The 17,291-nt window shown below is 41.5% G+C and overlaps 2 protein-coding genes across 3 annotated transcripts in view; both read left to right on the forward strand.

Moving 5' to 3' along the window:
* The window catches only part of mibp (muscle-specific beta 1 integrin binding protein), a 4,673-nt gene extending 4,638 nt beyond the window's left edge, over positions 1-35 (forward strand). For both annotated transcript variants that reach the window (XM_079267978.1, XM_079267979.1), the window contains one exon: positions 1-35. This exon is cut by the window's left edge and continues 243 nt beyond it. The gene's annotated coding sequence lies outside the window, so the exon portion shown is untranslated.
* A 5,129-nt stretch (positions 36-5,164) lies between these two features.
* loxl5a (lysyl oxidase-like 5a) lies at positions 5,165-9,112 on the forward strand (the record flags this gene model as incomplete). Its single annotated transcript, XM_079266735.1, has 7 exons — positions 5,165-6,152; positions 6,809-6,917; positions 7,560-7,697; positions 8,250-8,406; positions 8,549-8,644; positions 8,774-8,889; positions 8,983-9,112. The coding sequence occupies 7 exons, from the start codon at positions 5,165-5,167 to the stop codon at positions 8,987-8,989; spliced, it is 1,611 nt and encodes a 536-aa protein (XP_079122861.1). The 3' UTR covers positions 8,990-9,112.
* Positions 9,113-17,291: the final 8,179 nt, after the last annotated feature.

A 17,291-nucleotide genomic window follows, 5' to 3' on the forward strand; every position in this document is an offset into this window, starting at 1 on the left:
TCCTACAAATAAATGCATTAGTTGCTGTTGATATACAGAACATAAACAATCTCTATTTTCTTGTCTTCACAAAATTCAATTTAGCAGTTTTGGTTTTTATGAACTTGCAATTTAACAATGAGCTACCCGAATTATTTAGCTTGCATGAGAACTACATATTGTAAATGCTGATAAACTTGAGTATTGGTAGTTTGGACAGTTTCATCTTGTCACCTAAGAATTCATTTTGTGTGCGTTGTTAATCCCAGACCTGGGATCAGGACTTGATAGTCCCCATGAGTAAGTCATTGACTAACTACAAGATTCAGATTAATGCACACGAGGCCATCATCGCCTATGTTTCCATGCATATAAATAGGCCAGAATAATTTCTCATTTGCCCTGAGAGAATACCTTATGCTGTCACAGTCAGTGTGAGCATCTCATACCACAGCTAAATAAAGAACTGGTTCCCCTCCACACCTCTCATACTGAGCACTGCACAACCAGCAACCCACCCCCACTCCAACACACAGCACCCCACCCCCCAGCGTGTCCCTCAACCAGGTGAGGAAGGAACTGAGGAGGATCAAGGTGAGGAAGGCCACGGGTCCAGACGGCATCAGCTCAAGGCTCCTCAAATCCAGCACAGACCAGCTGTGCGGGATAGCGGAGCACGTATTCAACTTGTCTCTCAGGGACTGGACATTGAGGTCGTATAAGTACCTGGGTGTTCACTTGAACAATAAACTGGACTGGACTGACCACGCTCTTTATAAAAAAGGTCAGAGCGGACTCTTTCTGCTGAGGAGACCGGTCTTTTGGGGTGCAGGGAGCACTCCTGAAGACCTTCTTCGACTCCGTGGTGGCATCAGCCATCTTCTATGGGGTGGTCTTCTGGAGCAGCAGCATCGCGGCAGCTGACAGGAGGAGACTGGACAAACTGGTGAGGAAGGCCAGCAGCGTGCTGGGGTGTCCACTGGACACTGTGGAGGTGGTGGGAGACAGGAGGATGATGGTGAAGCTCTCATCCCTGATGAGCCACGCCTCCCACCCCATGCAGGACACTCTGGCAGCTCTGCACAGCTCCTTCAGTCACCGGCTGATTCACCCCCGGTGTCTGAGGGAGAAGTACCGCAAGTCCTTTCTCCCCGCTGCTGTCAGGCTGCGCAACAAACTGCTCTCTCGGTAGACCTTGAACACGAACACTTCTGAACAATTTAATTCATTCACCTGGTGCAATATCTAATCTGTGCAATATCCAATACGTTTAAGTATTTATCTTATATTTTTATTCCGTCTGTATATTCTGTATATACTGGTATATTTAATATTCTTCTTTACTGTCTTATTTTATTACTGTTTAGATTATTATATTACTTGATTTTTATCTTTTATTTTTTACTTGTGAGCAATGCTGCTGTAATCCTGTAATTTCCCCACTGAGGGACTAATAAAGGATTTTTTTATTTTATCAGTATGTGTGATGACTGTTAAAACACGTACACATGCGGGTCTGTTCATCAAGGAGAAAAGACGATAATATCTGTGTTTTGCAGGGATGCAAACAACTTGCTTTTCAACTTCTTTTGACTCAAAGAATTAGTTTTTTTTGTTTGTTTTTTAACTTCAATTTGGAGGACATGTGTGAATAGTTAATGTCAGCAAAATACTTGATGACAAAACACATTAACAATTGCATTTATTGCAGAGACGTCCTCTGAGCGAACTCAGAAAACACCAGTTGCAGCAACTTGACAATTGGCAGTAAAAAGTCCACTGAAAGTGGTACACTTTATCAGCCACACAAACGTTTAAGGGCTTAATGAATGAACACATGAATCAATATTCTTTATATACATTGCACTTTTTGTTGGTTCAGTCGATTGACATGATTTGAGTCTAGTTATTTACATGTTTTATTTTAGAATTATCTTTGGCATAGTTTTATTTTATAAAATATTTAATTTATGACACGAGGAAAAGGGCTGCAAGTGTCTCCAGTCCACCTGTCCGGTGCTTCAGTTATTGTTGCAGCTGGGCGGGTTTTTGGGCAGACCACCCTGCTGAGTGAAAGGCACTAATCTTGTCGGTAAATGTCTGGTTAACGAGGGTCGGTCAGGAAAAAAAAAAAATCTAAATGAACATCCGTAATCCCTGATTTGGGGTAATGGTGCCCCCATCTAATCATGCAAATTTCACAATTTCATGCAAAGGCAAGTGTGAAACAGTGAAGACAACATCCAGTCTAGCCATTTGTACAAACGTGACCTCGTTACTCACAGCTTGTGTGAATCATGTGAGCGATCCATTGGAATGCTGGGCCTCTATAAAGTCAGTAATAGAACTCTCAGATCTGTCCTCCACTGCTCTTTGTTCCCAATATTTTTCATCACATGACAAAAGTGTCAAAAATAAACTCCCTTATTTTGATTCGGTGTGAGTAAATCTGATGCAGTTTTTTCCTGTCGACTAAATTTACCATGTTTTAATAAACGGCCCCATTTGAGTAAGAACAACAACTGAATACAGTACAACGGTGTCAGTGAGCTGCTGAGGAATCAGGGAAGTTTTAGGTCTTTCTTTTGGATTCACAAACCTTCTCTATGCGCGTGAGTCACAGGACACTGAGGTTTAATACCCACATGGAAAAAAATCTCTCTCATTGTTTTAGCATGTCACTTCAACTTTGCTGTCTCCATGTTGACATTCAAACCGAGTGGTGGAGAATAACCGAGTACATCCTCTCAAGTACTGTCCTTTATTTCCATTTGGTTGTCTGTAAGCCACTGCAGGGTAAGTACACTGCAGGTTCGGAGGGAGCTACGTTTTGAATGCAATAATCACAAACACGACATTATTGAATTCAGTTAAATGCAACTCTAGTTGGCATATGAATAACAAAACCAATGCAATATACGTATACTGTACATGGATATGAAAAATAAAAACTTTAAATTTCTATTTGAACCCTTTTTGTTCAGCTGGGTAATTATACATTTTTCCTAAATTCAATTCAATCCCCAGCTCCTCCCTGTCCACCTGTCGATGTGACCTTTAGCACGATGCTGAAGGTCTTTAGTGCAGTTTATTTACAGTCAACGTTCATTTAACAAACTGATCATTATATGCAGACATTTTAATCCACAGGTTGTCAAAATGCAGCTACGTATCAAGTAGGCTACAATATCTGAACACTTTAAACAAACAGGTGTCTTGTTAAAACCCTGAAACTTTAACCTCCCAAGAAACGGAAACTGAAGCCAGTGTTCATTGATGTTGTTGGATGGCTGGGGGTTTTAAATCATGTGTGTCAACGAGTTAGGGACAGAGCAATATCACTGGCTGGAGAGATCTCAAAGGCTTATACTGTGATAGACCACCCGACAAGCTGGAGCAATGACACCCAGGTTACAGCCTGCCTGAGCTAAACAGACCCTGTGATCATGTCCCATGACTTACTCACACTGACACACACCTACCGTGCTCGTGTTCCTCACACTCACTCATGGATTTATACTGAGTATATTTAGAGGAGGGTTCTTGTAGTGTTGGTGTTGGAGGTTTTATACACTCTGCCCTCCACTAATCCAGAGTGTGTGTTTTGTCACCATGCACACTCTTGACTTGCACCACGTATACTTTCTACAAGTCTGTTCACACGTCCAAGCAGCCAGAACAGCTGAGCCACATGATGAATGACACAAAATAAAGGCAAAGGTGAGGGCCTCCCCCATACAACCGCATCATCATGTGTATATATATGTTGCACGTAGGCACCACATAAGGCTGAACTGTGACTGTCCTCTGGATGTACAGTTTGCTATGTTTTTGTCTGTTATTGTTCAGGCGTTATGCTGGATTACTTCAGGCCATTACGGTTTGCATGTTTGAGAAGAATGAAATAAGGTGTTACACGTTTTGAACATCAATAGACTTCAATGGAGTTATTTCGGGGGTTTCTTTCAGCATGTCTCACTCTCCTAATCCACTTTTTGTCCTACAGAAAAACACTTGATATCCTTGTAAAAAACACAATGAGGGATATTTGTTTTTTTATAGCCGTTTGTAATGTGTATGATGACTTGTTGATCTGTCAATCAACAAGAGGAGTGAGGACTGAGCCTCATGTCTTTTTCTTTTTATTGTGACCAATAAATACCAAAACGTGTGCATGTATATTTTATATTTTAACAATCACAACCTTGAAAGACATTGAACAGTCTGGCAACGTCTTCATGTCACTGTTTTGGCAACACTGACCACATTGTAGTATTACACATATGGGATATATTCATGTAAATGGTCTGCAGCTGAATGAAGAGATCAATAAGCCCTTTGAAGCTCCACAGTGATTTATAGTGATCCATTTATAGAAGCTTGACCTGACTTTGAAGTATGTCACATCACAAGATTTGAAGGGCAGACATGCTTTGGGAGAGAAGATATGCGTTCTGTTTCTTAAATGTACAAACATACATTTAGGGTTTGGAGGTTGATTAAGGGAGACTCGTGAATATAAGTTCGTTTGAAATACATATCTTGATCCAAAATTTTGAGGAAAAAATTTCAAGTCACTTCATTGGCATTTATATCTTCCCTTCAATCAAAGCTGAATCAGCGGGCCGTTACGTGCTAACACCAAAACTTACGAGACTTTGATAAAAAAAAAAAAAAAATTGTCAGAGTGCTGACTGTCAGTGAGGATCCACTGCCATCATGTGGTGAAGAGGTCGACTTGGCCCCAGAGTGGGGATTCAACAGGTTCACAGCCCAGCGGTACACTGTGCAACTAAAGACACACACTAACACTGGCAGTCCCTAATGTGGCCTTTGCGAAATGTGCCAATAGACTACAAGGAAATTAAGTTCCATACAGATATTAGTAGACTCAATTGCTTTCAGCGCACCGTTAGGTCCAGGATTCTTGGACGGTGGGGAAATGGTTAAACTGGGACATAAGTGTAGCTCCTTGCTGTACATGTGAAAACGCTTTTTTTTCTGAGAGCAACTCACATTACACACATTTGAATACGTCTCTCGCAGTCTCTCGGTGGTGATGTAACTCCGTGACGGAGTTGAGTGTATTCAAAACACCACCCCATCACCCAGGTGAAACTCAAATGTTCCTCGTTAATGTCTCAGTGTCAGACCTCTCCACATAGAGACACCTTCACATTGAGCCATGGAGAAGTCGGTGCTTGTATTAATCTGCCTGCTAGGTGTTGTGGTGTGTTTCGGAACCGGTCCGCACCATTTACGCGCACGTGTTGGACCGTGGAGACACCGGATTCAGTGGGAGAATAACGGCCAGGTGTACAGTTTACTGAGCACGGGGACTCAATATCGCTCACCTGCGCAGAGCAGAAGACGCGCTCAGCTCGTATTGACAACTAAAAACAATTTTAACCGACTTCACCCTCCTGTTGCACTGAGTAGATCCACCAGAATCAGACATGGAGACCTCGAGGACGCAGCCGGGGGTCACATTCAACAAAATGACCTCAATCAAATGGATGCGTCGGTTCTTGGTGTTGATGCGGGTCAGTATTTACTCGCCTCGGGACGACCCGCGACACACGGTTGGTCCCCACCGCGCCTAGCAACCACGGTTGTGGTTGTCCGTTCACAAGAGGCACCGTCCAACGGTGGCGCTGCCGCTTTCACCTCCATCCAGGAGTCCTCCGGCAGCGGAGTCCCGCGAGGAGGCCGGAGTACACCTGGAGATGGCGCACAACAGGCCACAGCGTCACCGGACTTTACGCACAGCCGAGCGGGCAGGATAAGATCTGAGAGCTCAGAATCCGCTGCCCGGTCATCGGCCACAGCTGGATTGGTCACAGTGGCAGAGGATAGAGGGAATACACGTCGCATCCAGCAGCAAACGCGTTTAGGAGACGCTACCAGTGCGCAAATAGCGCAGTCACTGACCAGAATCACATCGGAGTCAAATGTTTCTCCCACAGCGCTGTCCAGTAACGCCGTAGAAATACACTTTCCTCGACCAAGCTTGGAGACAACAAGGACTACGGACATGGGTGACCCACAGGATCCGCACAATATTCATCACAGAAACTCAGTTTTCTATAATGTTTACCCACCAGACCGCAGAAACAGGATCACTGTGCGCCCTCCACCAGGACCGGGCTATGGCACCAGGTTCTTCCACAATGGTGAGGCGGACAGGAGACATTGAAACCAAAGTTTAGCCCATAAAAAGTAGATAAAACAAGTTATTTCTTAATTGATGACACCCTGAAATCAAAGTCTGAATAATGATAGCCCTGGGAAGCACTGAGCCTGCAATGCTGAGGCACAGATGCCTCATGCATTTTCAAATTTAAATCTCCTTTTTTCTAATGCAGTTTTAATGGGAGTGAGAGTTAATGCACCCTTACAACAAAATGAATGTCTCCAGTAGAGAGCCTCGAAGCAAAATTGAAATTAAATGGCTGATTGATAGATCGGGAGTCATTAGTTTGCCAGAAGTGGTGCGGAGTACAAGTTATGAGAGTAAATTATCCAAAGTTTTCTGTTCAGTAATCTGCTGAAGTATTCTATTAAAGTGTTTGTATTAAATGTACTCAGGCATACAAAGTAAAATTACTTGTTAAACAATAAGAATAGTTTAATTTACTAAACGTTTTTTAAAACATATCATCAGTTAATACAAATAGATTTTTACCCAAGGTAGTGTTCTGATGATCTATGCATGCAAATTCAAAACACCACGTACAGTTCTGTCAATTATGCCATGTAAATAATTGACTCTGTTTGAATCAGTGCATTTACATTATTTTTAACTTGTGCTTTTTTTCTTCTTCTGCAGGTCTCCCAGACTTGGTTCCTGACCCTTACTACATCCAAGCTGCCTCTTACATCCAGAGAGTGCAGATGTACGCACTTCGCTGTGCTGCTGAAGAAAACTGTCTTTCCAGGTGCACTTATTTATTTGACTTCACACAGAATTATTCTGTCAGTTGAGTCAAGACCAATGAAATCAGTTAATTAGTGAAGATACGAGTAGCTGTAACGTTAGTCTGATGATTCTTGTACTGCCCTTTGTCCTTAACTGACATTTTGTTATGCACGAGCTCTCTACAGTGTGATAAAAGGTCAATCAATGCGGTATACACTTCTAAAGGCATAATGATAATCATTTAGGCTCCCTCTGAGGTTACCACATTGGGATGTGTGCTGGCCTCAGTCCCATTTGGAAGCTATAGCTGAGTGACTGAGCGGCTGGACACAGACCTGGCAGCCGGCCGAGATTCCCTCCTCTGATCTGAGCAGCCACTTAGCCAAGTAAAAGAAGCTCTGAAGTGAAAGGCGAAGGATTCCTGAGGTGAATGCAAAAACTGCTGAGGCAAGAAACCAGCCCTGTCACTTACACAGTAATGCACCATTATATAAGAAGCTCAGTGTGCTTGGAGGATACTGTGATGTAAAGACACCACAGATAAAAAGGTGATGCAAGTCAACCCGAGCTGTGCGCTCTGTGAATTAGGTCTTCCTTCGTGTCGTTTCAGTTCATAGTGAAGATACTGGAGTTTAACTTGGCTCGTTCCCTTTTCATTCAGGTCTGCGGGTCATCCCAGTGTGAGGGACCTCGACTACAGAGTCCTGCTGCGGTTCCCCCAGCGAGTGAAGAACCAAGGAACAGCAGACTTTCTCCCAGTGAAGCCCAGACATGAGTGGGAATGGCACAGCTGTCACCAGTGAGTTCAGTGGTATTCTATCAAATCCATGCACAGTGGTGTGTCGGCTCTTTGGTCTACCAGATTTGAATGAATCATACATTTGAGAATATGTCAGTTATTCCCCGTCTAAATCTTGTCGTCTGTAATATTGTATTAGTCTCCTAGCTGCCACCGTGCAGAGATGTAGTCTTTCCTCGGCTTTCACAGAGTCATAAAATATGCAAATTTGAAAGTGCATTTAATGACAAAATCACAAAAGGTGCATATCAAATCAAACATGTATACACGACTCTGAGAAATATTAATATTAAAATCCAAGGATAGTGTGCCATCTATTAAGACTGCAGCTTCAGTCATTCAAACCACAACCCAACTCCTCCTGTCCACATGTCCATGGCAAATTCACCAAATCACAAAACAATGAAGAGCCACTCCAGCAGTTGTACTCGGTGCCAGTTACAGTTTGTTGAGCTCCTTTACTTGGTGCTAATATGTGTATGATCAAACAGAAATGAGGATTTCCACAACACATTTTCAGTAACGCTCTCATTTCTCTCTGTGCATCTACAGGCATTACCACAGTATGGATGCCTTTAGCAATTACGACTTGTTGGACGTCTCCACTGGACAAAAGGTCGCAGAGGGACACAAGGCCAGTTTCTGCCTGGAGGACACGTCCTGTGACCCGGGGGTGCGACGGCGCTTCGCCTGCACTTCTCACACACAGGTTGGTCCTCCATGGTCTCAGACTTATTTTTACTTTTCCATTAATCCATCCATTTGTTTTATTTATTAGATGATGATTTATTACTCAAAGATGAACTCTTTTCCTCGATGCCATGAATAATGCACGTTTGGCTTTTTCTTAGGGGCTCGGTCCTGGTTGCTACGACACGTATCATGCCAACATCGACTGCCAGTGGATCGACATCACTGACGTACCACCTGGAAACTACATACTCAAGGTGGCAGTTAATGAAATAGGACACGATGGATAAAAACAGATTACTTATTCACTTCACAACAGCACGTTTTCAAATCACTGGAATCAGATAGAATATCTAGGTTTCACAGCTGCTTCTACTGTTCCTCAGGTGACAGTGAACCCCTCTCAGATGGTGCAGGAGTCAGATTTCTCCAACAACGAGGTGCGCTGCGACATCAGGTACACAGGAAGCTACGTCCAGGCAAGGAACTGCAGGATCACTGTGTAAGTCAGTCTTGTGTGCTCACTCCTTTCGGCTGAGATCAGAAGTCCAACAGAAGAAGAGCTCATCACTGATATCTTTTCTTTGTTCCACAGAAGCTGACCTGACGGAAGACAGACATTTCCCCACAGAATACTTTTACTTAAAACCTTCTTGACTGTTGCTCTTAATGTTTTAATCAATGTTGATACTTACTTTAAAATGTTTTTCTAATCTGTTCCTATTTATGTGATATGATATACTGTTGCTGTAGCCAGACGTTAACTTATGTTATTTGTAAAAATATACATTTTTAAGCAATGCAAGACTCTACTGTTTGCTGTTTGTGTGCGGAAAAGTTGAGGAATGTGTGTTAGCGTGATTCACAAATATAAAGAAGCGATTCAAGCTACGTCAATTCATTCGGTTACACTGTGCGACTGAATTGGTGCTTATTTTGCGTGGTGCTCTTATCCTTTTCACAGCCATTAGCAATATGCCTTGTCAGAGAAAATGACTCTCTGTTTAATATTGACTGTGTAGGAATAAAAGACTTAAAAGTGCTGTTAAAATATAAAAGCCAAATACTGTCATGCATGCGTTTCGAGCAGAACAGGGTGTATGATTTTGTGCAGTGTACACACAAATGTATTGTCTGTTATTTTACAATCTAGTGAAAGGGTATTTGATTGTTTTAAAGGTATAATAAATGTATTATAGTTTATAATGAAGTTGTTTTTTTTTGGAAACAAAGGTACCATTGAAGATTGATGCCTTACTTAAAAAATGTATCTGAATCGTCACTACTGATGGGATAATTTGAACAAATATTTAACAGCATGAAGTCATTCCACTGACCATTTACCATCAGTTAACACAGTGGTTCTCAAACTTTTTCTGTCGTGCCTCACTTTGGAGGAAGAAAAATGTTCATGCCCCACCGCCACAACAAAATTGTAACAAAATGGTCCATGTTGAACTTTTATTGAAACAACATTTTGTGACTCCTCCGGCTGTGCTTTTTCAAATAATAGAATAAAGAAAATTGCAATCACTTTTAAGTAAACCAGATTGCTCCATCAGACAAAAACAAATAAAATGTGCAATCACTTTGTTAGAACAATGCAAATAAAGTTATATCTGTGCAAAAAATAACTACAATTTGGCAAAAAAATAGCTTATTGCAATTGGCTGCAATTAACCTGTTTTGCACTAAACATCTTTTCAAGATAACAATAAAGTGCAACCTGTGAAAAACTAAACAAAACAAGTTTCATACTATCTGCAGCTAGTTTTCAGACATAAAACACAGACTGGTCTCTCCTCATCTCCTACCGCGTTCACTGTGAAACCCAGAGCAAGAGAGGCCTCATCATATGTTCTTCCTGGCTGCTTGCTGTTCGTCTCGGATGCATCGCTTGTGTTACTTTTCTGTTCCCGCCTGCCAAATGTCTCTTCATTTGGAACACTAAGCCACACATGTGAGTCGCCAAGGATCATGGCCGTCGCGGCGTAATGTAAACATTTACACGAAAGTACAGGCATTTCGCCATTGTATTTATTAATTACTTAAAAATAAAAAATAAAAAGAAGTTTTTGTTTTTGTTTTTGAAATACAAAAATTCTGCATTTCCCCCTGCGCCCCACCTGTAATACCACCGCGCCCCACAGGTTGAGAACCACTGAGTTAACACAAGCTGAGGGCCATTAAAGTGAGGAGTGGTACATTTCTTAAATGCTTTTGGAATAACACACCTCAGAGAAATACCTGAAACCCCACTTCGCACGTTTACGTGTCTCGGAAATGGAAGGAAAAGACACGGAGCTTCACACCACAAGCCTGTTGTTGCGTGTTTGTCATGTTCTGTACAGTAGATGAGTGATTGAGAAAGCATTTATTCACCTGGCAATGCCTCTGTGTGAGGCATCTGGGAACGCTCTGTTTACACTTTGTCACCAGTTTTATTAGGGCTGGGACGTGGAAATGAATAACCGCTCACTACAACTACTTTTCTTAACACAGTTCTTTCATTTTGCTGTTTTTTAAATGGCAAATATGTTCCTTCATGGTCTTGTAATGTTAAACATGGAGCGTGAAGGAAGCTTTTGACTGTATTGACTTGTAAAGTCCTCATAAAGTCCTTGTAAAGTGGGAGATCTCAGCAACTTGTATGCAAAGTCTTATGTTGAAAGAATGTTATGGAATATTTCTATGAATAGTCGGGAGAAGAGTGTAAAATGTTTCTCATCAATGTCAAATGAAACAGAGTCTGGATGAACGATCAAAGTTGTAATAGTCAATTTATTTGCTTGCAAGCAAAGAGAACACGTCTCACAGACACATCGCCGTCATCTGTGTAAGGTGCTCTGATGACACAGTCAAATGCATAGACATTTATACCCAAACAGCATGCTGGTATAATAAAAGATGTCAAGGCAGATGTTTTCCTTTGAAGCACAGTGTCCTGTCTTTTACGATACCCTGAAGGCGCTTTATGGCCAGTTTACGAATCCCTTGGTTATCAGTTTGTCCCACAATATTTATGGAGACATCAGATGCTTCCTTTGATGTCCCCGTGAACGGGTTAAAGAGTTAAGTCACAGTATTGCAGAGACGGAATAAACCTGTGAACCGTCACACATCATAAATACCTGAAGAGGGTCATGCTCTCCCTGATGCTCATCAGGAAGTATCGTAATCTAAACATCTGTGTTGCCGTCTTTGAAGACAAATAATGCACAGGAAAACAGACACTAAGATAACAGATCACAAGACCCCTGGATCCGAATTTTACGAGACTCATTTAGAAAACACAAGGTTTTTTTAGTGCCTGCTCTTCTAAAACTCACATTCCTTAACCCTAAAACAGTAGACTGACATATTTTCCCATCACAAGAAGGAAACTCTTCCAGGATGTTCATGAGATGGATATGCAGGCAGGTGGGAGCTGAGGTCATAGAGCAGTGGTTCTCAACTGGTCTGGCTGCGGGACCCACCATCACCCCTTAATGACAAGCCGGGACCCAAATTATAGCCGGGACCCAAATTATATATTATATATATATATATTATATATATAATTTGATAATTTGGGTCTATCTATATTCAAGACGTCTAGTAGTAGTAACGTCTGTGTAGTAAACAACTGTCAAATCAAATAAAGAAAGTACACATCAATTATATTTTAAGAAATATTATTCTCATTTTTCAAATTGAACTGGATGGATTAGAAATACATGAATGAATGTTATTCTCATTTCAAGTAAAATAACAGCTGGATTAAAGAATAAATTACGTAATGAAATTCAATTTAGAAAAAATATTTCATTGAATTACGCTGCAGCTTTAAACTCAGTCCATTCAGGGTGAAGTGAAAAATCCACAATATTATATTTTTCTCATCTTCCAAAAAGAGAAATTAGTGTTTGAAGAATTCACCTCTATGAGTCTGTCCAGTCAGAGTCTAATGACTCTGGTCTCTCTGGACATTTCTCTCTTTTGGAGATCGTCCTATGATTTGACTTTCACAACTCTCACTTCAACAGTCCTGCTCTGCTCTCTATGTCCTTGTCTCTCCCCGTGTGTCACCGTGTGTGTACATCTCACTCAAGTCAGGAAACTTCGCAGAATACTCATATTTGATTGGCTGAGCTTCATCACATGATGTGATTCACAACGCATTGGTCGGTGTTTTTCCTGCACCACTGAACAAGTGCCGTAAATGCTGGAATAATTCGGCTGCATAAAAAAAATGCCCTTCAAAACAATATATATATATTTTCTTTTTTTTCGTCAGGCAAAGGCCCGCGACCCACTTTTGGGTCGCGACCCACCAGTTGAGAATCACTGTCATAGAGTGTATTTTCTGTACGGTGCTGCAGCATCTGTTGCTGTTCCAGAGCAGCTCACTCACTGACTCACTTTCACAGTCTGACTTATGGCAACATCAGGGCCCCAGCAGGTCACCAGCAGGTCACCAGCAGGTCACCAGCAGGTCACCAGCGTCTCTACTCCCTCTCAAGGTCACGGTAGGAGCCTGCTGTCGGTGTCCCAGAGGCTGTGTATGTCGGTCCTCATTTTCCTGGGTTGATGATCTCCGTCTGTTAATTCACACTCGCTATGAAGGCACCAAGAAAACCAGAAGAAAGTTTTGGAGAATTCATTACATTCGTGTATATTCAGTGCTGGAACACAGTAATACAGCGGTGAAGGATGTATTCAGATCCTTTACTTACTTTAAGTTCAGGTACTAATACAATAATGTAAAAATAGTCATTCAAAATATAAAAGTACATCAGTATCATCATCAAAATGTACTTCAAATATAAATGTACTGGTTCTGCAGTATAATGCCTCCTGTGACAGGTATATTATTATGTATAACATAATTATAAAAAAAAAATTAATACTGGATAAGAAGCATTTGTGGTTTGGTTCTGTAGTTCATAACCACTAGTTTAATTTGGTATTTTATCATCTGTTTATTGTTGGTGAAATATTAATCTGAAAAGTATAACTGTTGTAATATATCTGTTGCTGAAAAATGTAGCAGAATATAAAGTACAAAACCTCTCTTGTGACATCCTCTGCTCATTCCTGCCAATCTGTCGGTTTTTCAGACACCTGGTGGCAGGCGATCATCAGTGCCAACCACTGTTCCCAGTCTAACAGTCTCCCTCTCTCCTTCCCTGCAGCCACCCATTTGGTTGTGTTGCAGCTGAAGTTCTGCTTCGGTTCTTTGCTTTACTTTATTTACATGCACCCCACAACATGAACACTATCTCCTCTCTCACGCACAACCTGCACCACTGATCCCTCTGATCTGCAGTCTTCATGTGTTTTTATTTATTTTTTTAGATTTGTTGTGCATTTAGTTAATCTCAGTTTGTTTTAAGTCTGTCTCAAACATTGTCAATCTGGCATCACGAGCCAGATTGTGACACCCTGTAACTGTACAGGTGACTTTCCTTTGCTGTTAAGATAAAGGTACATGGGTTAAGATAAAGGTACATGGGTTAAGATAAAGGTACATGGATCAAAAAGGTGCAGACAGAAGAGAGTATCAGAGATGAGGAAAGTCTGCAGATATCCACATCACACTGGGATTGAAACCTATTTCATACGCCAGATTTCACTCATCCTCTGATCCAAATATGGCGTCTCTATGGAGCCCAAACCATCTTTGGTCAGAGAGCCGTCGAGGTGATCCACTGATGTGAATTTGATTGTGACAGAGGGTCAGGGCAGAGCCTCCTCAGCCGCTCCATGGTGCTGTTTGCTCAGGGCAGGTCGATGTGCCCGCAGGGCCTGCAGGTTGACCAGAGCTGCCGGTCGCCCCTGCCTTCCCCCGCTGGAGATGGCGTGGAGGAGAGAAATTCCACAGATCTGCAGACGGCCAGGAAAACCTGACCGCAAACTGCTGACCTCAGCAGCACCACGCCTAAACCATTCTTATCACGGGCTGAAGCTCTGTGAGGCTGTGCCCAGAGGCCTGACTGTGAGAATCCCGGTAAACAAGTGTCAGAGCCAAAAGGCGAGACTGCAGTGACACTTTATGCCAGGGCTTGTTCCTTGTGCAGACACAAACTGCAAAATGGTCAATACTGACCCCGTCAACCTCGATGCTTCCTGATTTCTCGATTCTTTTTGTTACAGCTTTAAGTTGAACTTTCAAATATCTGAGGTGTAGTTCATAGCATTATCTGATCATGTCTGGGTGTCTTTTGAGTCATACATTTGTAAACCTTGTGATCATTGATGGTTACTGACCGGGCCTACCGGGCACAGGCACAGGGGCCCAAAAGTGTCAGGAACCCCACCGGCCTTCACTTATCACAATATCTCTCAAAGAGTCACTCACCAACCAGGAGAATTCAAGAGAAACTTCTGTTGGTTCACATAGTATGAGCTCATTGTGATAGACCTGCTGAAGGCTCTGTGGGACTGAGGAGATTAATGTGACATTGCAATAATCAACACCATGCCAGTTTCTATATAAATGATCATCCTGCAGAATTAATATAACACATTTAGACAACTATGAACTCACAACACACAACATTTTAACAACTTATTAATCATCTAATCACGGAGGTAATCGACCATAACAGATGTGCAAAACTATTATCTAAAGGAACTCTGATGTATATAAATCTACACATACATAACCACTGACATACTGAAGTATAGATTTCTAACACTCCCTCCCGTATGTAGAGAGTCTGCGGTATGAGTTTGCATCATTAGTGAAATAACTTGACGCCGGCCCCGTGCTAATGTTGTGTTTCTCTGTCTGGACGTCTGGTCTGTATATTTGAGAGAATTGTTTGTTTATAGCAAAGAGCAGAAGCCGTTTGTGCGAGCACAGTGGAAATAACTCCTCAGACGAGTACACTAACATCCTGAAAACAAGAAGACAATGTTTACCTGGGCAGGACAAGGACTCCCTGAGTCTCACTGTTTACACATCATTAACAGCTCTATTTGAAATAGAAGAATGTAATGGCCCCTGTACTTTTCCTCCCGGAGCTGCTGTGTAAATATCCACACACTCAACAGGCTGTCCGAGTGAACGCATGCTGTTATTAATCCTGTTATTGTATTATTCTTGGGCTGGGAAGTGGGATTGGGAAGGGAGGCGCAGACCGGATGAGGCTAGGAACAGGCGAGGAGGAGATGGAGGGGAGGGTGAGGTGAAAGGGTGAAGAAGACGGACAGGTTATTCAGCTGAAATTCTCCAGTTATTTTTGGTCTGAATTTGCTTCTAAATGCTCGTATTGTTTCATGGGTTTTGCACACGAGTGTCAGACAGCGTTAAGGTGTCTCCCCTCGTACCAGACATCTGTTCAACTGTCACGGGAGGACGCCTTACGGCTCCAGAGACATACGTACAGAAACACACAGACGTGTAGGAACAGACATGAGACTGTTTTTGTCTCCTGTAACACAAAATGTTGTTCTACTGTGAAAAAAGAGAGAAATGTACGTGTACAGTATTCGTTATCGAGAGTATTTTGTAGACGGTTTGTAAGAGGATGCCACTCGCATTAAAAACGTTTCTATATATTTGTCCAGCAGACCTGAATACAAGAGGCAGAAGGAGCACTCATCCCCGTCAAGTTGTATCAGAGGGTTATTTCATCGATCAGAGGATACATAGCATGGAACTCTAATAGTGCTCATGTTAAGTGGTTAAATACATTTTAAGTGCTGCAAAGGATTGGGCAAAGATGTTTTCCTTTTGGTTGTTGACGCATTTATTGATGTTTTTTTCCAAATCTTTCTTTTGAAATGTTTGAATGTGGGCACGTTCAGCTTAATGCACTGAAATGGTTTTGTCAAATTATAGTAGTTTGATATGAATATGTGTGTAATAAAACACCAAATCATCTTACTGTGCATACAAAGCCTATTGTTCAGTGCTGTGTACATAATATTATTTTACTGTTCATTGTTCGTCACTCATAATCAGTCCATTTATAGATGTGCACAAACATCTCTTTGTAAATACAATGGTATCCCAGAGTTCCTTACACGTAATGCACTACTCATACAGAACATTTAAAACCAGGCCATAAACCATATGCGGTTTTTAGTAACGATTTTACCTGAAGATACTGGTGGGTAATTTCCCCCCAGGGATGAATAAAGTCTGATATTATCTTTACGACACATTTGAATTCATGATGTTGTTCATTATATTTTGTATTATCAAGCAAACATAGGTATGTTTGTGTGAGAGTTCACTCTCTTGGACCTTCCATAAAGCATCAGTTTTGACGTCAGTGGGCGTAAACTGTACTTTGTGTGGCTATTTGAAATCTGTAAAAATCGACTGTGATTTAGTTTGACCAAACAGTCCCAACTCAAGCTCCACTCACTGGCTTTGTTCTGGAGGTTAACGGTCACACTGTGTTGTCGTCAGTGGATGGAGTTTGAAGTGAGCTCACTGGACCTTGAGTTGGGGTGGATTTGTCAAATTGCTATTTCATGTTATTTTACGCTTACTTTGATGCTGTCATACAAATACAAATTTAGACATTTTCATCATGGTTCTACTTAGTAGTCAAATCACCCACAAGCCTATAGCACTGCCACACTGTATGTTTGCTGTTGGTTAATCTTTGCACTACTGTTAATTAGTTCATTTAATACTATACTATTTCATTGCATATACTGTGCATTTTTTATATTTAGTATTTTTACTCTGTTATTTTTATTGAACATATTGTGCATTTGTATTCTTAATATTTGTATTTTTTACTCCGTTACTTTAATTGCTTAAGTATATATTTTTTGCTGCTGTAACGAACAAATGTCCCCTTGCGGGATGAATAAAGTGTCTATCCATCCATCTATCCATCTATCCATCTATCAATCCATCCATCCATCCATCCATTCATCCTGCATTAAAAATACATGGAC

This window comes from Melanostigma gelatinosum (genome assembly GCF_949748355.1).
Source record: "Melanostigma gelatinosum genome assembly, chromosome: 4".
NCBI lineage: Eukaryota > Metazoa > Chordata > Actinopteri > Perciformes > Zoarcidae > Melanostigma > Melanostigma gelatinosum.